Consider the following 22,840-nt stretch of genomic DNA (forward strand, 5'->3'; position numbering starts at 1 on the left):
GAGAGAGAGAGAGAGCACAAGCAAGGGGAGGGGCAGAGAGAGAGGGAGAAACAGGCTCCCCAGGCAAGCAGGGAGCTGGACTCAGGGCTTGACCCCAGGACCCTGGGATCTGGATCACAACCTGAGTTGAAGGCAGATGCTTAATTGCCACCCAGACTTCCCAAAATGGTTAAACTATTCTGTTTATAGTTTGGATTATGCAACTATCCAACAGTTAGGAAGACCTATCTATATCCGTATATCCTTGAGGGCAGGAATAACAGAAGGCTGTGTACAATAACCCACCCCAGGATGTGGAAGGATTGAATTAGTGCTAACCAGAATAGAAAGAAACATAGCTGTGGGAGCATGGGTAACCCCTGTTGTCAGGAAGGAACCCAAGGGGAAAGGTCTCGGGTAGCAGATAATTATTACACACTGAATCCTGAAAGCTTTGTGTGTCCTGAATGCTTTTATAGTCCCTTATATATAACGTATCCCATACAAAGAACACTAAGGAGGATATGGTTGATAAAAGAGATCATTTGTTTTAACGCTAGATGAGACTATAATAATTAACACTTTGTTATGGAGAACCGATAACATCTAAGGAGATAAGCAAATTACAGGGCAGGATATTTTTCTGTTGGTTCCCCAGAAGTCCCAGAAACTAGTATTTCTTGGACCTGAGTAAACTGTTAACTTTACCCATTCTAGTTCTCACAGTCCAGATGTGAAAAGTGGCATCTTACCCACTGCTCAGAAGAAACAGCCAAGGTAATGGAAAAAAAGAAAAATATTCAAAGGCCAAACAAGAGGGCCCATAGACTCCCAAGAGATGCCTCCCTTAACAGTCCCATATATGGGCAAAAAAAGGAAGAAAAAGGGGAAAAAAGCAATCCTTGAGAATTTGCTTAGAATTAAACAAAAAAACCTGTGGAACGCCAAAATAGCTGCTCATGCTCATTTCAGAAATAATGTTAGATTATGTGAGTGATTTGTGATGGCTTTCCCGCATGCGCTCGCTTGCAGATTTCTGAAGTTGTCCACCAGACACAGCCTCATGAAAAACGGTGCCCCTCCCAGCTGCTGATCGTACCTCCGAGGAGCAAGCGAAGACACTCCTAAACACTGTAACCTATTGAGGGTCAACTTCAAAATCCTCCTGACTAAATCCTTTCTGAGAATAGTGCCTGCGGCCACTCTTGAGCAATACTTGTTTGTTTACTTGTTCCAAAGACCAAAGAGATGACACAGGAATGATAGGACAGCAGGCCAATAGTTGCCCAGACATCCTCGGGGCTCGAATATCTCTTCCAATCAGAAAGAGGAGAGGTGGGACAGGCCAGGCCGGCCTGGGGACCTGAACAACTTCTTGGTTTGACTTGTCCTCCATGTTGTGTGTGGCAAAAACAATGTGTCCTGCACTGCAGGTTAATGTTTCATGCCTCATTTAACAGATTCTTAGAAATAGCTAGACAGTATGATTTACAACCATGTCACCTTACTAATGCTGGGGGCGTCATGTTCAATTTTTAGTGGTTACCTTATTTTCTTCACAATTATGGTCATTTCATATTATGGAAAAGGGAAGAGGGTCGAGTTATTTAAAATACCACCTGGCTTTCTAGAGTAATAGTTTGATAGTTTGAAGTCACCATGAGATTCCTGGAGAAAACATTTAATAAATTTGAAAGATGTGTTCTTGCTTTTCTACTTTATATGGATTATTTTAAGGAACAGTAATATTTGTTATTCACTTAAAAATAAATCATGCTATGCTTATATTAACTAGCTTAAAATAATTCATGAATATTAATTTGCCACTCTGAAAATTGTTCACTACCTCAGACTTCTATTAAACTGCAATCTGAGGGCACATGAAATTTTTCTAAGTTACTTCTTTGTATGTTAATATAAGTTAATAAATTTTAGATATAATTTATATATTATGAATATGCTATTCTTACATGGAGATTATCCTTATGAGACACCTTTACATGCCCACAGCCTTGGATGATTTCCTGAGAAACACATAGGGAGATGTGGTTTTATTTTATTTTATTATTTTTTTTTAAGATTTTATTTATTCATTTGAGACACAGAGAGAGAGAGAGCATGAGCAGTGGGAGAGGCAGAAGCAGGCTTCCCGCTGAGCCAGGAGCCTGATGTGGGGCTCGATGTGGGGCTCGATCCCAGGACCCCAGGATCATGACCTGAGCCGAAGGCAGACGCCCAACCATCTGAGCCACCCAGGCACCCCAGGAGGTGTGGTTTTAGATGCAAGTAGGAATTCAAGGTTAGGGGAAGATTTTGGCAGTCACTGTTAATGTGGACTTCAGTACTTAAAAATCATAGTGATCCTGTCCCATCACTAGCACAGCCCTTGAAGCCTATCCCTCTGTGGCTGTGAACCCAAGGCCTGGGGTAATTTGGTAAAGCTTTATGGATGCCTAAGGGACTAGGGAAATATGAAACTCTCCTTCCCTTCCCCCAACCTCCATATGCCAGATAATTGATTTTTTTTTTCCCTCTTGCATTTGGAACAGTTGTCCAGCAAGAGAACAAAAAGTCCATTTCTTACAAAATAGCAATTAAGCCAAGAATGCAGCTCACCAATCAATAAATATCAAAAAAAAAAAAAAACCCCAAAAAAAAAAAAAAAAAAAAACCCACAATGTTTTTTTTTTTTTTTTTTTTTTTTTTTTAGGTTTATTGATTTATTTTAGAGAAAGAGAGAAAGAGCAGGGGGTGCTAGAGCAGAGGGAGCTGAGGCAGAGGGAGAGAGAATCAGAGAATCTCAAGCAGACTTCCCGCTTAGGGAGTCTGACACTGGATCTCACAACCAGAAGATCATGACCTGAGACAAAATCAGGCGTCCCCCAGCCAACCGACTGAACCACCCAGGTGCCCGCGCACTCTCTTTTAAGACTTCAACCCTGATTATTTTGTTTGGCAGAAGGTAGTTCCATAACAAGCACTGAATGAAAATTTTTTTTTCCAATTTTCACAGAATAAATACAAAGCAACCAAGATGGTACACTTGGAGCTTGAAGCTTTCCTTTGGAACTTTGAAACCAGAGAGAATGTTTAAGTGCTGTTGATTCAGAGGTTTTTCAAGGTAAATAACGATTACAAAGAGGGGAGAACACCTGACAGAAAGTGACACATGCACAATGCACTGTTGTCTAGTAAACAGCAGGATGAAGAGCTACAGCTAACATCATTGTTCTGGTCTGGGAGAATAATTATACAAGGATCTGCAACATGTTTGGCTTCTCTGTAAGGAAAGAAATCCCAGCTACATTGAAACCACTCTGAGGAATATATATTTAGCATGTTTTGTATGTTTGCCTAATAACGTATACAACACAATCCAATTACTCTATCAAACGATCCTATAAGAAAGGCTCCCACAAACAGAGGGGTAAGAGGTCGGGAGCTATGGTAATGTTTCAAAGTATTAGGTATTACAAAGCAGCCCAGCCTAGGACTGCAGCGCTGTCCACCCAGGTGCACGTCCAGTAGACGTGGGGACGTGCGCTAAACGAACGGTCTGCAGTCTGCAGGCTCCTCTCCAAGCACCTGACACCCTCCAATGTTACTGCCCGTTCACAGAGAACTCTGAGGCTCGGGAGGATGCTCGGCGGTGGGGAGCCCGAGGGGGTGTGAGCGGGCGGCCGCCAGGCCCCAACTCCCCGGGGCCACATGGGCGCAGTTCCCTAAACACACAGCAGCGACAGGTACCCACTCTAGACGAGCAACCGGCAGCCCCCAGACCCGTGGCGCTGCGGCGGGAGCACGCAACGACTGTATTTTCGGGCCGGAGCTTTCTCGGCCATCGGCACACGGAGGCGGCACACAAGCGACGCGGGGTCAACAGGAGGAGCTGGACCACGCGGGACTTCGGCGCGGGAGGCGCACCCACCCTCCTGCGGCCGCGCCTGGACCTCGACACCCGGTCCGGCCCGACCCGCGCGCCTGCGCACCGCGGGGTCTTCTCTGCGCACGCGCGCGGCCCCGCTTCCGCCACGCCCGCCATGGCGGCGGCGGCAAACGGCCTTGGCCCCGCCCCCCGGGACGCCGCGCCGGTCACCTGACGCAGCTGCGGGCTGAAGAGACACAAGGGAAGTCGCTGTCGCCACAGTCGAGGAGCTTCTGCTGCCGCCGCCACCGCCTGCAGCAGCCGGGACCCTCCGCCTCACCGCCTCCGCTTCGCCGCCCGCGCCATGCCGTCTGAGAAGACCTTCAAGCAGCGCCGCACCTTCGGTGGGTGCCGCGGCGTGGGGGGGTGGTGCGCGCGCCGGAGGGGGCGCTGAAGCGGCGACCGAGGGCGGCTGGGGTCGGCGACGGCCGCGGCGAGGGCCGACGGCGGGCTGAGGGGGGAACGGGGTTTCGTGTGGGGCTGGACGGGGTGGGACCCAGGAGGGTCGGAGGCGGGGACCTAAGGTGGTCGGGGATGGCGACGGCGGACCGGGGGGAGGGCTGAGGGGCCGGGGGCCGACGGCGTTGTGGAGTCGGGGGGTGGGGAGGGTCGGGGTTGACCGAGGGCTGAGGGGAGCGGTGTCGGGGCCGGGGGGGCCTGAGGGGTTGAGGGGGCCGGGGCCTGAGAGGGGTCGGACCCTGGAAGTCCCGTCCCTCGGTCGGCCGGGTCTCGGGCGAGGGCGGCCGTCCGCCCGCTCCGGGTCGGGGCCGGGGCCGCCGTGGGCTGGGAGGCCGGGGCCTCAGCGGGGTGGGACCCTGGGAGCCCCCCTCCAACACCCCCCGGCTGTGTCGCGGGCGATGGCGGTCGTCCGCCGAGCGGGTCGGGGTCAGGGCCGGTGCGCGGTCCGACCCAGGAAGGCCCGCCACCCCCACCGCGGCCGGGTCGCCGTCGAGGGCGCCTGTCCGTCCAGGGCGCGCCGCGGCGGAGCTGCTGAATCACCTTTTCGGTCCCCCGCAGCCGTGGCCCGGTTGTGTGCTGGGTTCTCGATCAGCCCTGCGGGCCGGGGGTCGCTGCCCCTCCGGAGGCGCAGACCCGCGTGAGGAGGGTGCCGTGGGGGGGGGCCGGCCCGCAGGCCAGGCTGTGACAGGTCTTTGAAGTGATGACACTTGTATGCAAGTGAATCATCCCCCGGTAAGGCGCCTTGGTCCCACGTGGTCGCTTACAAACGTCCGTACCTTGCTTGAGAGGAGGAGTGTGGACGAGCCCCGGAGGTGGAGCTTTGTACGCTTCCCTGCGCCCTCCAGTGTAGACCGGGTGTGGCGGCGCGTCTGGATCCTGTTTGCTGCAGGAGAGCTGGGGTCCGTGGCTTTTCTTTTTGGCTTGCCATTGCGTTCGTACTTCTCCTCCAGCAGTAAATCTCACTCCTTTCCCAGTTCAGGCTAGAAACCCGCCTTGGGTTTCCTAGCGTTTGGTGAAACTGAAAGTAACGTTATCACAATATTTACTCCACCAGAAAAACGAAGATAAGGAAGTGACGTGTTCCCTCGAAGCAAGAAAACCCTGCACTAACAGCGTGACCCCCCGGGCAGCGTGTGGGTGGGGGTGTTTGTAGCAGCTCAGGGGAGTTCCCTGAGGTCGTCGTCTTTAGGGTCTCCGGCAGCAACACTGCACTCCTTTTGTTTCCTTGCCTGAAGTCTACGAAGAGTTGAGCGTTCATGCAGCTTGGACGTGGTGGTGTAGATCTCGTTACTAGTAATTATTTGATTGCTTGGTCCTGAGAAGCTGCCAAGCATACCTTTTCAGTCTCTTGGGGCAGTTTGTTATTTAGCAACACTTGGATGTGCGTTTTGCTGGAAATTTTCTCTTCAATGACCTTGTGAACTCTCAATATTTAGCTTTTATTCAGCCCTGAGAGCAGCATCTGAAGCAGATTTCCTCATGTATCGGGCTTCTGTCTTCACTGACTCTTGCATTTGAAAGTTAACTGAGGGGCGCCTGGCTGGCTTAGTGGATGGAGCATATGACTCTTGATTGAGTTCAAGCTCTTGATCTTGGGATTGTGAGTTCCAGCCCGACATTGAACGTAGAGCTTACTTTAAAAAAAAACACACACACAATAGAAGTTAACTGGGGACATTTGTGTGGGAAAGATGCTTATTTTCTCATGACTGAAACTATAGTTATTTTCCTTTTGCTTAGAGTATTTTTAGGTTATTCTAGAAAAATCTCTGAGGAGTAGGTGGTAAGAGTAGGAAAAGTGATGAGATTAACGTATTCTAATTCACCGAACCTGCGGCCCTGAGGGTGAACCAGGGGGGTAAACCAGGAATGCCCCCATTTTTTTTCCCTGTTAGTACATCTTATAAATACTGTTTGTGGGCTTGCCCCATAGCTCACCTTTACTCCCCCTCTCCTTTTTTTTTTTTTTTTTTTAAGATTTTATTTATTTGACAGAGAGCACAAGCAGGGGGAGCAGCAGAGGGAGAGGGAGAAGGAGGCTTCCCGCTGAGCAGGGAGCCCAATGCAGGGCTCCATCCCAGGACCCTGAGATCATGACCTGAGCCAGAGGCAGATGCTTAACCGACTGAGCTACCCACGCGCCCCCCTTACCCCCTTTAAAAAGATCTCTTTAATAGTCATTTTGCAGAAAATGATCAAATATCATTTAATGGCTACTACCTTTCCTTGCTCCACTGCTGACAATTTTCACTGATTTGTAGCCCAGTAAATGAGGGAAATCAATTCTTTGGAAAGAACCCCTTCTGTAGAACCTAAGAGCAGCCCCACTTATCTTGAGCAGTTCTTTCTCTTTCCAAGTGAGTGAGTTTAGCATAATTCAGAATTGAATATAGCTCTGCTTATATCTTCTACTAAGATTGAGAGGGTTGAAGTGGACCTTGGGGCTCACCCAAAACAGCCCCTTTTTGTAGCTGAAGAAACTGGGTGGGGCCCAGAGAGGTGAAGATCATGGTCCACCTAGTGGTAGAGTCTAGACTTGCACTTTATCTTCTCCCTGCCCTGTATTTTCCCAGCCTCCAGTAGGTAGCCATCATTTTCAGTACATGAGATGGGCCAACACTAAGTCAAAAGGCATAGTGTGTCTTTGCAGGTCTGTGGAAAAATTTTATGAACTTCCAGAGTTGTGTTTGAGCAAATAATTCTGGATTTGGTATGCTCAAATGTAATAATTTTGCTTCAGCTTCTGGGATTGCCCAAGTTTATTTAATGACACTGTTCTGCTGTGATTTAGTGGTGAGCAGATTTAAACGTCTCCATTAATATCAAAAAAGTTAGCATGTCTTGGGGGAAGTTTATGTGTTGGTCTAGGATAAATAGCTCCACCTACTCTAATAGGTAGACTGTAGAGCAAGGTTTATGCCAAAACGTTGGTAGCACTCCATGAACTGAAGCTGTGTTGTTACTCATTGAGTTGGGTATTATTTTTATGATTTATAGACAGATGGGGGCAATACTATGCTTCCATTTCACTCAGTTAAATAAAGTTATACTTTAAATACCCCAGGGAATCTCAAAGCAACTTTGCAAATGATATGTTGGTAAAAATAAGACACCTTAACTCCCTTCCTCTATTCTTATGTTTGTAAGTCTTATAAGGGTTCTTAGAGACAGGAGAAAAGGAATCTGGGAAATATATCTTGAGACGCATTTGGAAGAGTGTTTTATTTCCATTTTACAACTTTTTTTGTTTATTAACCATCTTCTGTGTGCAAGGCTGAGCCCTTGGTAAATACAAAGATGATAGAAGTGGGTCCCTGGCTGCCAGGGGCACTCCTTTGAGGAAGACAAATAATAAACAGGTCATTACAACATTTAAAAAAAAATACTTAAGTAAAAGAATTGCTCATATGTGCCTTTGATTTGTGTTGGTAGTAATGTTTTTGTTAAATATACTGTTAGTCTCTGAAAAAAGTTGTCTACTCAGAAGAGTGAGGCACAGGGGCGCCTGGGTGGCTCAGTCGTTGAGCGTCTGCTTTCGGCTCAGGTCATGATCCCAGGGTCCTGGGATCGAGCCCCGCATCGGGCTCCCTGCTCGGCGGGAAGCCTGCTTCTCCCTCTCCCACTCCCCCTGCTTGTGTTCCCTCTCTCGCTGTGTCTCTCTCTGTCAAAGAAATAAATAAAGTCTTAAAAAAAAAAAAAAAAAAAAGAGTGAGGCACAGGCATATACCGTATTTGCTCAATTGCTCCAGGCTTACCACTGGGTTTTCACTGCAGCTGGCCAAGATAGTTGTGACACTTCTATGAGACTTTCTGCCTTTAATAAAAATAATGATTTTTGTCTTTTGGGGGCCGTATTTTGGGGATAAATCAAGATAAACTTTTGATACTATAGTATAGAAATTATAGTTTCAGAATTGAAGCCTCACATTTAAGCCTATTTTGTTTTTTTCATTTTCCACTTGCCAAAACAAACCTATTTCCTTATATTAAAAAACTCCCCCTTCTGTCTGAATGTTTCCACTTAACGTTCAGATTTATTAGGATAAGCTTTTTTTTTTTAATTTGAGAGAGAGAGAATGTTAAGCAGACTCTGCGCTGAGCACAGAGCCTGACTGACATGGGGCTCAATCTCACCACCCTGAGATCGCGACCAGACTGGAAATCAAGAGTCCAGATGCTTAACCGACTAGCCACCCAGGCACCCCCCAGTTAGGATACGCTTTTAAATGTGAAGCATATTCCAGGATATATTAAAGAATTACAATTCATTTGCTAGAGTGAATTAATTGTGATTTCCTCTAACCTCTGAAATAATCTTAGCTGACAAAATGGAGGTTTTTGTTGTGAAGAGGGTTGAGAGGTAAATCTAGATGGTAGAGCACCTTTTCCTGGGGTAGGACAGACATAGGGACAGGTCTCAAAGCTGAGAGAAACATTGAAGGGGAATCAGTGACACCCTCAGAAATAGAGAAGGATTTGAAGGATGATGCCTTGGAAGAAATCATCCTCCTCCTGTGTTTCCTTTACTCTACATATTCTACTGATTAACTGCTTCACTCTGGACCCTAGATGTGTGGGTTTTCCACATATCAAGCAATTCAGCTGGCGGTCCTAGAATTTAAAAAAAAAAATTAATTTTGTTTATTTTTTGAGTAATCTCTACACCCGATGTGGGGCTTGAACTCATGACCCTGAGATTGAGTTGAATGCTCAACCGACTGATGCCTCTCCTACAGTTTAACTCAATTCTAATTCTGTTTACCTGGTGATAGCCTCAGATCCAACAGGTTGAGTTCAGCCCCACAATATTGCCCCTCCTCACTCACCATTCCAAACACTAATTGCAAGTGCAGTTTGTTACTTGTGCTTTTTACCAACTGGCTATAGATCAGAGGTTCCTATGACCCCCTCATGTTTAATTAAATTGCTGGAATGTGTCACGGGAAAACTGTTTATTTGCTAGATTACTGGCTTATTACAAAGAATATTCAAGCATACAAATGAACATCCTGATGAAAAGCACATAGGGTAACGTCGGGAAGAGTCCTGAGCACAGGAGCTTCAGTCCCTGTGGAGTTTGGTATGTGCCACTCTCCCAGCACCTGGAAGCCCTAAACCCCATCCTTTTGATGGAGTTTTCATTACATGGGCATGACTGGTTAAATCATTGGCCATCGGTGATTAGGTCGTCCTCCAAGCCCCTTTCCCCTCCCTGGTGATTGGGGTGGGTCTGAACATTTCAAACCCCAAATCACTGTTCTTTCTCCCTGGCAACCAGTCCCCATCCTTAGGAGCTTTCCAAAAGTCACTGCATTAACATAAATTCAGATATGGTTGATTGGGGTTTGCTATGAATAACAAGAGATGGCCCTTATCAGTACCACTCTTTTTTTTTTTTTTTTTTAGTACCACTCTTATCATTTAGAAAATTCCAGTGGTCTTAGAAGCTCTGCCAGGACCAAGTACATATTTTTTGTTATTAATCACTATATTATAGACCACTAGGCTAAGCTTATTAACAATAACTAAATTTTATCTCTATTTTCTCGTACTGAATAGGAATGCACGCTGCTAGGAATCCCTGAGTTTGCAGTCTTCTTCTATAGCAGATATGTTAGTAATTTTATCTTAGAAGCTGATTTAGAAATGTTGGGTGGGAAAATAGAAATAGAACCTATATGTTCATATTTGAACATGGGAATTAGTCATTTTTATGAGGAATGATACTGAATGGTTTTTTTTAGATCAAAAAAATAGGCAGTGGTAGAATATATTCACATAGATCATAGCATCTTTCTTCTGAAGCCACCAGGACTTCCCAGGAAGTCCATGACATTGATGATTCATGTAAGTGATTATATTGAGAGGAATACAGAGATACTCTCCAAAAAAAGTATTCAACAGTAGACATTGTGCTTTAAACTTTTTGGATGGGGGGTGGGAGGAGGCAGGCACTGAGCAAAACTATTTTTTTTTTTTTAACTTTGACAGTGTGTATATTTTTTTCATTATTATCATGTTATGTTAATCACCATACATTACATCATTAGTTTTTGATGTAGTGTTCCATGATTCATTGTTTGCGTATAACACCCGGTGCTCCATTCAATACGTGCCCTCTTTAATACCCATCACCAGGCTAACCCATCTGCCCACTCCCCTCCCCTCTAGAACCCTCAGTTTGTTTTTCAGAGTCCATTGTCTCTCATGGTTCATCTCCCCCTCGATTCCCCCCTCTTCATTCTTCCCCTCCCGCTACCTTCTTCTTCTTCTTTTTTTTTTCTTAACATATATTGCATTATTTGTTTAAAACTATTTCTTTTTAATCAGAGAGAGCACAAGCATGGGGAGCAGCAGGCTCCCTGCTAAGCAAGGAGCCTGCTGCGGGACTCAATCCCAGGGTCCTGGGATCGTGACCCGACCTGAAGGCAGACGCTTAAAGGACTCAGCCACCCAGGCGTCCCTGAGCAAAACTATTTAAAAGTCAAATAGGGCATTTTCCCTGCCCCATATCTCTTTTGGGCAGTTTCTTTTCCATTAAGCACCGTATCATTGAAAAGCAGGAAGTAATAAGAGAAACTTGCATTGAAGAGCCTATGGCTTATCTTAGATTCCTATACCAGCTTAAACTTCGAAATATTCACAAAAATTGACCGGTTATGGGAGTCGTTGGAGGAAAGATTGGTAATGCCATGCAGTTAATCTGCTGTTTACATTTGACTGTAAGCCTGGGGTCCCAAACCCTTGAAACTAGAAATTCTGTACTCTTGGTCTTGTGTCACACTACCTGTGAGAGCGGTGTAAGTGCATGTTGGTTTACATGGAAATTGCGTTGGACGTTACATACCAACTTGTGCCAGGTGTGGCTCCTCTCCGTTCTAGGGAAGATGACCTTACTGCTCTGGTCTGTCACAGCTAGGGAGAGGTGAATTTAGATACAGAAACCACCAGTAAAAGTGCAGGAAAGAAGCTGCATTTGGGCCCTTAATAATGCCTATGTCTCTTCTTTTTCGTTGCAGAGCAAAGAGTAGAAGATGTCCGACTTATCCGAGAGCAGCATCCTACCAAAATCCCAGTAGGTAGTCTCCGGCACCCATGTTTCAGTCGTTAACAGTGTGCGCAGAAGAGAGCATTGCTTAAGTACTTTAGTACGTGTGTGTGTGTGACTATGTGACAGGTTTCTACAGAGCTCCTCAGACGAGTAACCCCAGTGTTAACTTCATGACCTAGAATTGAGGTATCTTAATATACAGTTCTTTGATCTAAGCACATTCTTTTCCTCCTGAGTCTGAGTTTGCTGCCTTAATGTTACACACTTCACAAGTCAAATGTATTTACTTGGGGGGAAAGGGATAGAGGGGCTAGAACTGTTCGTATTTTACAGTGGAAGGAAGTGTCCACTCTCTGCTAAAGGAAGGAGTACTGCAGTAGGAAAATCAGCTCTCAGGATTGAAATGTGACTGTACATTCCAGGCTTTTTTTTTGATGCCCCAGAGAAGTCTGTTGTATCTGGCTGCTCTGCAGGAGATGGAGGAAAGACATTGCTCTTTCTTGTCACGTGTAGGTGCCTCAGATGCTTTTTGCCGTGCCCAGGCAGCAATACCCTGTACCCCGAATCCTTTGCTGGCAGACCCTAAAAAGGTTTCTGTTGAGGCACCAGGTCTAGGGAGAAGTGGTTAAGAGGAACTTCTGGTTTCAGATAGAGGCTGAGTTCAGGCCTTAGGTTCAAGGTTACTGAGTGATGTTGAGCTAGTTACTAAAATTCTGAAAGGGGCTGCCACATCCTTATCTGTAAAATGGGAAGAGAATCCCATCCCATGTAGTAGTTGGAAAGATTTGCCTAGTTCTGTATACATGGTTGTTATCTCCTACAAATGCTACAGACCAGACACTCCACTGTTAAAAATTCTGTAGAAGCTTTCATGTTTGGCTTTCTGATGTGTCCCCTCAGACTAAACTGAGGGGAAAGAGAAAAGGTCCAGGGGGTTGGGGCTGTAAGGTACACAGAAAAGATAAGATGGGTCTGCCCAGCAGTTTGCCAACTATAGGATTCGACAGTAAAAGACACAGTCTCTGTTTTCCTTGGACTGCCTAGAAGTTTCAGTCTGTCCTTATATTTGGGGTCAACATATGGCCCGGGGATTTCCTTAATTTTAAGGTTTTCTTCACTTTTTGGGGCTAGCTATTGGAAACGAATAGCCCAGCAGTCTGCCAGGATTTGTTCTGCAGCCTCCTTTTGAAAACATGAGTATCTGCGTACATTAGCAGTCCTCTTTTCTGCTAGCAGTTCGAGGGTTTTTGCAGAAATCACGTACTCATACTTCCACATAAGTGCTTGTGGCTCCTAAACAAGTTTACAAGCGCTCCTTATTGGGGATAGCATGGATGGACAGGCAGCTTGCTGGCTCTCCAGTCCCCGTTCTCCACTCCCCAAGGACGGCTTTTTCTTCCTTTGCTCCTGTCTATAATACTGCTGTCTAGATGCAGCAGTCGAGAAGGCACTTTTCAGGTCTAGCCAAATGACTTACTCATGACTTAACACGTCTTCTCTCCCAAATTAAAAAAGTATAGGAAAAAGAAAAAAATAACTGAAAAGTCAACCAGTCATTTATAGGGGATTGTTTTCATGAAGATCAACAGCACTGGAGAGTCAGGGACACCTGAGAGGAGGAGGGAGTTCCCAAGGCCATGCTGTCCTGTGTCCCCAGGATGCTGTTGTGTCTTCCTTTAATGAAGCGGGTCTAAGGTCGGGAGATTTTCTTCTCATTCTGACTGCTTCTGCCTCTTCCTGAAGCAGGAATTTAAAAATTTTTTTTTTTTTTTTAAAGATTTTATTTATTCATTTGAAAGGGAGAGACACAGCACAAGCAGGGGGAGAGGCAGAGGGAGAAGCAGGCTCCCCGCTGAGCTGGGAGCCTGTTGTGGGACTCGATCCCAGGACCTGGAGATCAAGAACTGAGCCAAAGGCAGATGCTTAACCATCTGAGCCACCCAGGCGCCCCAAAGTTAAGATTTCTGTATTGCCGGGTGCCTGGGTGGCTCAGTCGTCAAGCGTCTTCCTTGGGCTCAGGTCATGATCCCAGGGTCCTGGGATTGAGTCCCACGACGGGCTCTCTGCTCGGCAGGAAGCCTGCTTCTCCCTCTCCCACTCGCCCTGCTTGTGTTCCCTCTGTCGCTATCTCTGTCAAATAAATAAAATCTTTGGGGAAAAAAAAAAAGATTTCTGTATTGCCTCTGATCTCTCAAACCCAGGCAAAAGTAGTCTTATCTACTGATTCTCCCTTGTGGCTACCGTGTTCTGAACACACCCGATGGATAAAAGTCCTTGACCTTAACAAGGAAGGGAATAGCAGTTTGATTTGGCCTTATACAGAACCCATGTGGGTCCCATATATAGTGGAACAATGTACAGACAAGTATCTTCCCCTTTTCTAACATTATGCAAAGATTTCCATTCCTGTCTCTCAACTTCTCGTCGTTGTGGCAGGGTAGAGAGTTGCTTTACCTGGAGAAGAGGGTCTGTGGTACTCAGAAGATGATGAGGCACAGGCAGTCAGCACTCTGGCCAGCTTTTGTGGTGGCTTTGAACTAGGGGAGAAATTGTCCTCTGTGGAAAGGAAGTATGGCAAGGAGCTAATGAATTTATTTCGGTTCATGATGTGGAACTATTTTTGTTCCCTGCATAGTGCAAGATTCTTGACTCTTATAAAACTCATTAAAGAAATGTAAGGAGTATTTTGTCAAAATGAAAGAATCTTCAAGTCTTTCTGTGCAAAATTTGTCTCCAGAGCCAGCTGATCATTGTCTCTACTTACCAGATATTTACTTAGGACTTTTTCCACATCAAGTAGAGAAACCAGTCTAGTATGAAAAAGACATTTGAGTATATTACCGTAATTAAGATCTCACACATTTCAGAGGAAATAGTGGCATTGCAATTGACATAGATTCAGAGCTTACACTCTAAGCTGGTACTTAGCATCTGCTCTTTTCTGACTAGTTAGTATATTTTCATGGTTCTAAATAACAAAAAGAATATATAGCAAACTTCTTTCACCACGCTGCTCACCTCCCTGGAGGCAGCCAATTTGTCTTGTGTACTATATTCTGTAAGGGATAGAGTCTAAGCTAATAAATGATCACTATTTGCAGGAGATCTATGGGGAAACTAACAAATGTGCTGTTTCTATTTCAAACCCCGTTTTGGTATGTGCCAGTTACAACATAGAAAGTATTTCATCTCTTCATTGTTAATGGTTATTTTAAAATCTCTCGTCTGGCTGCTCTTCTAGGTGATAATAGAACGGTACAAGGGTGAGAAGCAACTTCCTGTCCTGGACAAAACCAAATTCCTTGTACCTGATCATGTCAACATGAGTGAGCTCATCAAGATCATTAGGTATTTAATCACCTTTTTTTTTTTTCTATTTCTTTGGGTAACTGCTCATTCTGTATCAGACTTACAGATAAATCTTTAGTTAACATCTGTGCAAGCTTAATAAAACCTAAAGATGTTTCCTTCCTTCCTGAGTTCTTTTTCTTATCTGCTGGGTTTCCTGTTTCTTAGATTCTTTCATCATAACATCTAGTGTAGACGTTGTCTCTCTCTTAACGATTTTATTTATTTATTTGACAGAGAGAGCGCGCACAAGTAGGCAGAGCGGCAGGCAAAGAGAGGGAGAAGCAGGCTCCCTGCTGAGCAGAGAGCCTGATGCGGGGCTCGATCCCGGGACCCTGGGATCATGAGCCGAGCCGAAGGCAGATGCTTAACTGACCAGGCTCCCCCAGATGTCTCTTAATCAGAAAAGTTTACAAGTTTGTATGGCAAAATTAGTAAAAGATAATGTAGACTTGGTAAAATGGTAATAAATAGTTTGTAAATTATAGTTTGAACTATTTCATTAGACACTAATGGCTATTCAGAGAGCATACTAATTTAAAACTGGCCTGGGGAATACAGTAATAATAACCTACTAAGAATTACCACTAATATCAGTCGTGAATGTAATCCTAGGACATGTCCTATGCTTTATGAGAAGTTTTAGGAGAGTCCTTATCTGTAGGCACACATTATTTTGCCAGAAGCAGCATTCACAAAAGCTTTATACTTTTCTATCAACGGGGGTAGGTGATATTTTTCCATGTCCCCTGCATATTGATGTGTTGGTGTCTCTTTCAATAGGAGACGCTTACAACTCAACGCTAATCAAGCCTTCTTCCTGCTAGTGAATGGACACAGCATGGTGAGTGTGTCCACGCCGATTTCTGAAGTGTATGAAAGTGAGAAGGACGAAGACGGATTCCTGTATATGGTGTACGCTTCTCAGGAGACATTTGGAATGAAACTGTCTGTGTAAGACTAGAAAAATGCATCTGTTCTTGAATTTTTTTAAAACCTTACCAAGGAGAAAAAAAGGGATATTACCAACTGAGATTGATGAGTTCATCCAATCACAGATCATCAAAACAGTAGTGTTCCTGCCTAGGAGTTTTAGGAAGTTGTTTTGTACTGTAAGCAGAAAAACTGAGCTCCGAATGAGCACATTCAGCTTTGGAAAACTACATTATTTAACCTAGGCTGTTTTGTTTTCAAAATTAGAAGTTTAAAAATAAAATACTTTGTATTCTAAGTTGCCAGTAGCATAGACCTTCACATTATTTTAATGCTCCTTCCCTATTAGGAACCTGCAATTTAAGCATTCAGAGACATTCTTTACGAGGTTCCCTGAACTAGCCAACTTTTTGTAGAAGGTTTTCTATTCAACTGGGTAAACACCTGTAAGAGGATCTTTAAGTTGTCAAGCATAGTCGTCTACCCCCCTCCGCCCCCCATTTGCTATAATCGTTGGCAAAAAGCTGGGAAAATGGGGGTAGGAAAACTCTGAACTGCTGCCCAAGGTTCCTGCTCCTCGTGTACGTGTACCGTGAGTCTGTGCTCTCACAGCGCTGGCGAGTTCTTGTTTGCTTCTCTAGACAGTAACAGAAAAGCACCACTGCTCAGTAAGAACCTTGAATAATTTAAAATTTTGGTCTAGTTTCTCAAAGGGCCCAGAGAAAGAACGTGTGACATTTCTCCTGGTTTGTATGTTCTCTAAGAAGTCAAACTGCTGTCCGCTTTGGTAAAGAAACAAGCTGTTCTATCCGTTTCATTCCTTAACTACAGTGCTAGAAACTACAGGACATGGAAACTAAAGCATTAAAATTCAGATGCACTCCCTCTGCCTTTTGGCCTAAAGCTGTAGATGATCCATGTTTTATGTTAAGTGTGTGACTCTTATTAAAAAGTTACATTTTTAAGAGTATTTCAGTTGTCATTGTAGGTCAGCCAACCATCAAAGTTCCTCCTCTTCCGAGTGCATGTCAGTTGTGAAGAAAACAGTAGCAAAAGGAGACCTAATGCTCTTCACAGATACTCATGTCAGAAGTTAAACATTTTCCGAGTTCAACTAGAATAACCATCGCTTCCTGCTACCTGCATGGGGTTCACTATTTACTGTTTTTGTGGGAGTAGCACAGAAGGATCACAGACCCCTTCGGACTGTACTGCAGCAGGTCACGATTTCCCTTTGTGTGTTTAGATGTGTGTGGTGTACCTGTACCTGTTAGTGGAAGTTACTTATTAACGGAGGGGGGGACGCGGTAGTACTGCATACGGGCGCTTGACCCCTGACCTTCCGACTACTCTTCCCGCTGCATGCATCTGTCCACATGGCTAACTTTTAATGTGTGTTTATACATAACGTAAATTCTTAATTGGCCTGTCTTGTTTAGATTGTATACATCATTATATCTGACATTCTTGTAACTACTGTGTGATCAGTAAGATTCCTAGAAGAAATTCTGCTTTTTAAAAAAAGTACCACGCAGAGAGGGGTGACTTCTAATCCCACATTAGTGGGTGGTCACTAGGATCTCTAAACCAAGTACATTTTTGATGAACTAAGGTGAATAAAGGCACAACTAAAAACTCATGAAGCTCAGTTTAATGGATCAGTATTTGATACTTGGCAATGCTGTATACTGTCTACCATCCCAAGACCAGGTGGTGGTGGCGGCAGTGGGGGAGGGGGGACAGGGGGGCCCCCATCTCTGAAGGTCTCTGCCTTGTCCCAGGCACCTTGCTGGTCTTGTCTTTGCACAAGTAAATTCTCCTGGGAACTAAAAGGCATAGCACAAAGAGGACGGATGGATGTGAGGCCTGGGTGTTTGTGGGAATCAACACTTGAAAACCTGCCACTATAAACGAAAGAGTAAAACACAGCAGGTGCCGAGAGTATGTGCTGAGCGGTCGAGGAGGCATTACGTGTTTGTGGTACCTCACGCCGCATCGGGGAAAGATACAGCACAAACATCGGCCAAGTAGCGGCCAGCATTACTGGTTTGAGAAACTGCACCCATTCCAAATTGGAGCAGGCACTTAAAAGGTTTTTGTGGAAGAATCCAGGGAGCGAGATGAGGAAATGTTCAGCTTCCCCGAGTTTGTTGCTCTGGTATTCATGTCCCCCATCTTCAGAAGCCTGGCCTGACCAAACAGCAAGTCAGAGGGGCTGCTGTGGGCCCCAAGTATGGACCAGTTGTGTGTCTCCTGACAGGAGCCCTGATGGCTGGAACTCTGTGTACAGGAACGTTTTCCTCTGGGTAGCCACAGGCCTGACGAGACCAAGAGGGCCTGGGGACCTCTGTTGGGAAAAAGGCGCCAGGTTTCTCCTTCCTGTGTCTGGTGCCGCTCATGAGAACACCACAGTCCTGGGCCAGCTTGTGCTCATTAGACCACCACCATTCCAAATCCAGAAATGCCAGGGCACGTTCATACCATGTCATACCACGTGTTTAGAGAGACGTTCCAAAGAAACTTGACATCAATTCATGCCAATCTTATTTTTCTTAGGGAACTTAGGGCCGGAACATACCAAACCAAGAGTTAATGTTTCTGGTCATAGCAAGGACATTTTTTTAAAACCCGGGAAACCGGATAGAAAATGGATTTAAAAGCATGTTATCTCTTTTGTCAAGTGGAGAGGGCAGAAAGGGCTGACTCCCTAGTTTGCAGATCAAGAATTGCAATTTATTTGAAAAGATGTGTGCTTCATATTCTATGAGACAAAGACCTAATAAAATGAAACAGCTTTTTTTAATTTTTATTTTCAGTACATTAAATTTACTCATAAAAACATTCTAAAAATGTACAATTTTTCCTTTTTAACAAAGTATAATAAAACATAAAAACTTCAAAAACAATACTTAACATTTACAATTCAAAATCAAATTAGCAGAATATTAAATATTTACAAAACTATATCTTTTAAAAATATTTATAAAGTTACATGCAATTTTGTAGAATTGACATAAAAGAATGGCTCAAAAATGGGAGAATTTTCCTTCATTCCTAAAAAGAAAATCTGTCCAATATAAGCTGTGAAGATTCTCGAATACACGAGGTCTCTGGTTTCAGTACCAAAGCCTTCATTGTGCATGTAAGAACTTAATGCATGTGAGGGGCTTGTTACAATCCCCGGGACTGACTGACGAGCCACGCTGAGCTCCCCTCCCCCCAGAACAGTGTAGTCAAGTTGACCTTTGGCCTCAACCAGCAAGTATGTGGTTTTGCGAGTGCTGATTAAAAGATTTTTTCATTCAGAACCTCAGGACTTTGCAAACTGAGCCTCTTCAGAGCCCACGGCTTTCAACGTCACCTGCACTTTGGAAAGGACGTCCGCCCGCTCAGGTTCCACAGGCCCATCCTCCGGGAAGGACACGGTTTCCCTTACCATCCTTAAGACTCAATATATACGCCACCAGTAACCAGGATGTAAAACGAGCAAGGCATCAAATAACCCATCACAGAAGCAGGAAGAGCACAAAATGATAGGGAGTGAGGAGGGTGCAACCTGACTGCGCTGGGCCAGCGCTCTCCCGCGACACTGGAGCGAGCCCAGAGCGGCCGGGCAGACGCAGATGGATCCGATCGGCGGGCGCTCCGCCTGGGACGCACTGCGGCTGCGGTGTGACACGGGGCAGAGTCGGGGCCCCTGCTCCGCACCTCCACACGGGGCAGTGCAAACTAGCTACGGTGACTTCTAAGGACGGAGCTAGAACACGGACCCTACCAACTACTATATTCACAAGCCGACTCCCATAATCTGGAGATCACAGATGCTGCTGGTTGGCTTTTTTTTTTTTAAATACCCAATCACACATACCTGCTTTGAAGAAAATAATTCTGTTGTTATTTTAAGTGCTAGCTCCCATTTCCTCAGTGCTCATTAGCAGTTACGAGTTTTAACATTTAAACACTTTTCCAATTTTCAATATTACCAAGAAAAGAAGGTAGAAAATTGTTTGCTAAAAAAAAAAAAAAGGATTAAATAGTTGTTTTATCCCAACACTGTATTGTACTTCAATCTGTACATTCCACTTCCCCCATTCTTGGGAGACAAAAAATGGGGACAGAAACTTGGACAGACGACAGACTACACAGCAGAGTGGCTGTGCCACACCTACCTGGTTGCTACAGCATTTGCACACTGAGCCCATGGTTTCAGGAAAACGACTACAGAGTTGAAAGGGTCAGTCAGATCTGTGTTTCTATGAAGATGAGGCCATCTGAGGAAGTGCAGAATGCTCTTGAGGCTTACTGACTTTGGTTGCTTTTGGAGAGAAATTTATCAGAGATTACACTGCCAGCAAACACTCCCCAAGTCCAAGTATTCACTTGGGAAGAGTCTCACAGACCGGCAGCTGGATGCTCTGTGTCCCGTGTGCCTCACGTTTCCGTTTTACGGTTCTCCCCTTGGAATGGCCTCACTGGAGACGTCACACCGCACACGCACTCTCAGAGACAAGTGGGAATTTTTCTAAGACCTTTGATGACTGGAACACAGCCACACAATGTCTGGACTTATTTACCTCAATCTGAATGTCCTACTTCGAATCGAAGCTCCTATTTTAATTTTCTGTTGTATGGAACACACTAACCTCTAATATTTATCAAAATACTCATAAGGGTAACAACAGACGCTTTCATTCCCCAATACTGACCACTAAAACAAAAACCCTAAATATGATTTTTTTTCTTTTGTTATGAGACAGTTTTCAACAATTTCACTGTGTTGAAATAGGATTTATTTAAAATATTTCTTTGTTTAAAAAACCAAAAAATTTAAAAGTTTGGCTTTCAGCACATGTCCAGGCCACCGTAACGGCCTTCAGAAATATTAAAATCGTAAACATCAGTGGACACTCCCAAGTCTTCCTTTAACATCATATGACAAGTTCCAGGCTCGTACTCTTTAAGGCAAAGTTGTGTCAGTTCTCATTATTTTGACATTTTGTAGTGTTTATAATTAAGAGATCAATGTAACATTCCCCCAAAAAGTTGTTGTAAGCATCACCATCACTTCAAAACCGTATGTAATACCGTGTACCAGGAAGAGAGAGAAGCATACAGAGGTCTGTCAATTCTGCATTGCATAGAAATGAAACTCTACTAAAATAAAACTCTAAAAAAACGCTACTAAAAGCCTGTCATAAAAAAAAAAAAGGTAACTCTGCCTTAGTTTCCGCCAGGAAACTGATCATAAAATTTGAAGCCTCACATCACAGTGCCTCAAATTCTAGGGTATTCTTTTTGATTTATACCAATTCGGCATGAGGCTGATTGTCCCATTTTAAGAAAGGTCTGAATATTATGATTTTCTTTTTTTAAATAAATCTTCAACTGCAAAATCCCTGGGCAAGGCCTTACCAATCAATATTTTAATATTGAAGGCTTTAGTGTTAAAATAATAATATCTGAACAGAAAATTCCCTTTTGGCTTTAAAGGTTTAAGTCCCTAAATTTCAGACCAAGCAGCTTTCATTGTAATGGGGTGAAACAGAGCTGTATGGTGAGGACTTACTTCCCACTTTGGATAAAACTAGATTTCTGCAGATCTTGTAGCTCTGTCCTGTTGGTGTGGGCTCTTCCAGAGTCTTACCACTTTCTACTGGAGTTTTCAGGTAATTTCGAGCAGAACTAACCACTAAATACACAGCCTAATACAAAAGAAGCTGACAGGAGAACGTCTCAAATCTTTTGCTCATAAATTATAGGACTGTATTACTGTTGAAACGTCTGTCTCGAGTGTGAATCCATTAGCAGTAAGCCTTGGGGTCCTTGGGAGATCCGTGAGAGAGACAAGAACTTGCCAACTTTGCTAAGGATGTGTAGCATCCATCAGAGCCAGTCACGAAGGCCATGCGGTCACCATGTCTTGGCGAGAGCTCTGTCGCGGTGGAAGATGACAGGACTTCAAGCTACTGAAGGGCCGGGAAGGAAGGGATTCTCAAAGCTTTGACAACTAGGGATTCTCTGGGACTTGGACCCTTAGATATTAAGTTGTTGCGAGTAACTATTTCTATTTAATAACGTAGTTTAAATTTATTCGCAGAAAAAAAAATTAAAAACTTCAAACTGCTACAAGTGTTTTAAGGAGGGAAGGAAATGCTAAAATCTCTGTTGTGTACCAAGTCACGTAGCCTGCTGGTGCCAGCTCCTTAAAAACGGGTTCTCTGAGTGTCTTGCACTGACTGGTCTCAGGGAGTCTGTCTCCCCGAGCGGCAGAGATTGACATCAATTTACATTCTTCTGGAGTGCAATCCTTAAAAAGCCCAGAGAGATTAGTGTCTAACCACTTGAGGAACAAAACAAAACAAAAAACAAAACAAAACAACAAAGGCGACATTTTCCCTCACCCAGGGGTATCAAGAGTCCGACTGGTGGAACTCCACGCGGAGAACTCCAACCTGCAGTTCTCGATTCCGATCTTGCGTAGCTGCCCGGGAATTACGTGTGAGCCTGGAAGGGCCGATGACGGCAATGCTCCTCGGGAGACGGAGGTCTCTGCATCGCAACCACGGTGGAGGCGCCGACCAGGCGAGTCCTGACGTCAAGCTCCAATCTAGGATTTTGGCAATAAAACTGAGTTTGATGCACTCCTACGCTAGGTTTTCTATCCAGTCTAGTAAAGTAAAGCACCTTTGGATTAAAAATATTAAGCTCAACAGCAACTAGACTTCTCAGTTTTGTATTTAATTTTCCTTATGTCTCCATGGCTTAATAGTGTTCTGCTGCCAGAGAAAAATATCAGTCTGTGGAGTCCAGACTTTCTGCTGGAGGGGCATATTTCAACCTAAAAGTACCTAGAAAGAGGGGGGGGAAAAAGAGATCAAATTTGAATCACTGTGCAATTACTCCCAACAACTGAGCTGTCCAAAGTTCTTTCCAGAGTCACTGGTCAAGAGGCGGGTGCTGGACTGCCTGCTGTACCCACTCCCAGCTCCTCGCTTCCACCCGCAAAACTAGACATGACAAGTGGGTCAACGCCAAGGGGTGACCCGGCCAGTCACCAGTCCGGTTCTCTATTCTTCGGGAGCTCGGCCGGGCTGGGGGCCGGGGATGCCTGACCCTCACCCCGGGCCTGGGCCCGCTGCTTCAGG

At 44.8% G+C, this 22,840-nt stretch overlaps 2 protein-coding genes across 3 annotated transcripts in view; one reads left to right on the forward strand and one right to left on the reverse strand.

Moving 5' to 3' along the window:
- Window positions 1-4,083: 4,083 nt before the first annotated feature.
- MAP1LC3B (microtubule associated protein 1 light chain 3 beta) lies at window positions 4,084-22,370 on the forward strand. 2 transcript variants are annotated; one of them, XM_021705674.2, is made up of 5 exons: window positions 4,084-4,248; window positions 11,383-11,438; window positions 14,656-14,762; window positions 15,546-15,716; window positions 22,101-22,370. In XM_021705674.2, the coding sequence occupies exons 1-5, from the start codon at window positions 4,209-4,211 to the stop codon at window positions 22,174-22,176; spliced, it is 450 nt and encodes a 149-aa protein (XP_021561349.1). In that variant the 5' UTR covers window positions 4,084-4,208; the 3' UTR covers window positions 22,177-22,370. The 2 variants fall into 2 exon arrangements, with proteins under 2 accessions (XP_021561349.1, XP_021561350.1); XM_021705675.1 differs by lacking the exon at window positions 22,101-22,370 and having other exon boundaries at window positions 15,546-17,334.
- Window positions 18,495-22,840, reverse strand: part of ZCCHC14 (zinc finger CCHC-type containing 14) — a 55,263-nt gene continuing 50,917 nt past the window's right edge. The window contains exon 13 of the mRNA XM_044911313.1: window positions 18,495-22,543. Within this exon, the coding sequence (XP_044767248.1) occupies window positions 22,488-22,543 (56 nt within the window). The 3' untranslated portion in view covers window positions 18,495-22,487. The remainder of the gene's footprint in view (window positions 22,544-22,840) is intronic.

This window comes from Neomonachus schauinslandi, chromosome 16 (assembly GCF_002201575.2).
Source record: "Neomonachus schauinslandi chromosome 16, ASM220157v2, whole genome shotgun sequence".
In the NCBI taxonomy this organism is placed as follows: Eukaryota; Metazoa; Chordata; class Mammalia; order Carnivora; family Phocidae; genus Neomonachus; species Neomonachus schauinslandi.

What these genes read in the sequence shown, in the direction of transcription:
- MAP1LC3B (XM_021705674.2), top strand. Translation starts at nt 4,209, where the DNA reads ATGCCGTCTGAGAAGACCTTCAAGCAGCGCCGCACCTTCG. An exon ending in AGCATCCTACCAAAATCCCA is followed by an intron (nt 11,439 to 14,655) that starts GTAGGTAGTCTC and finishes CTGCTCTTCTAG; the next exon opens with GTGATAATAGAACGGTACAA. An exon ending in GAGCTCATCAAGATCATTAG is followed by an intron (nt 14,763 to 15,545) that starts GTATTTAATCAC and finishes CTCTTTCAATAG; the next exon opens with GAGACGCTTACAACTCAACG.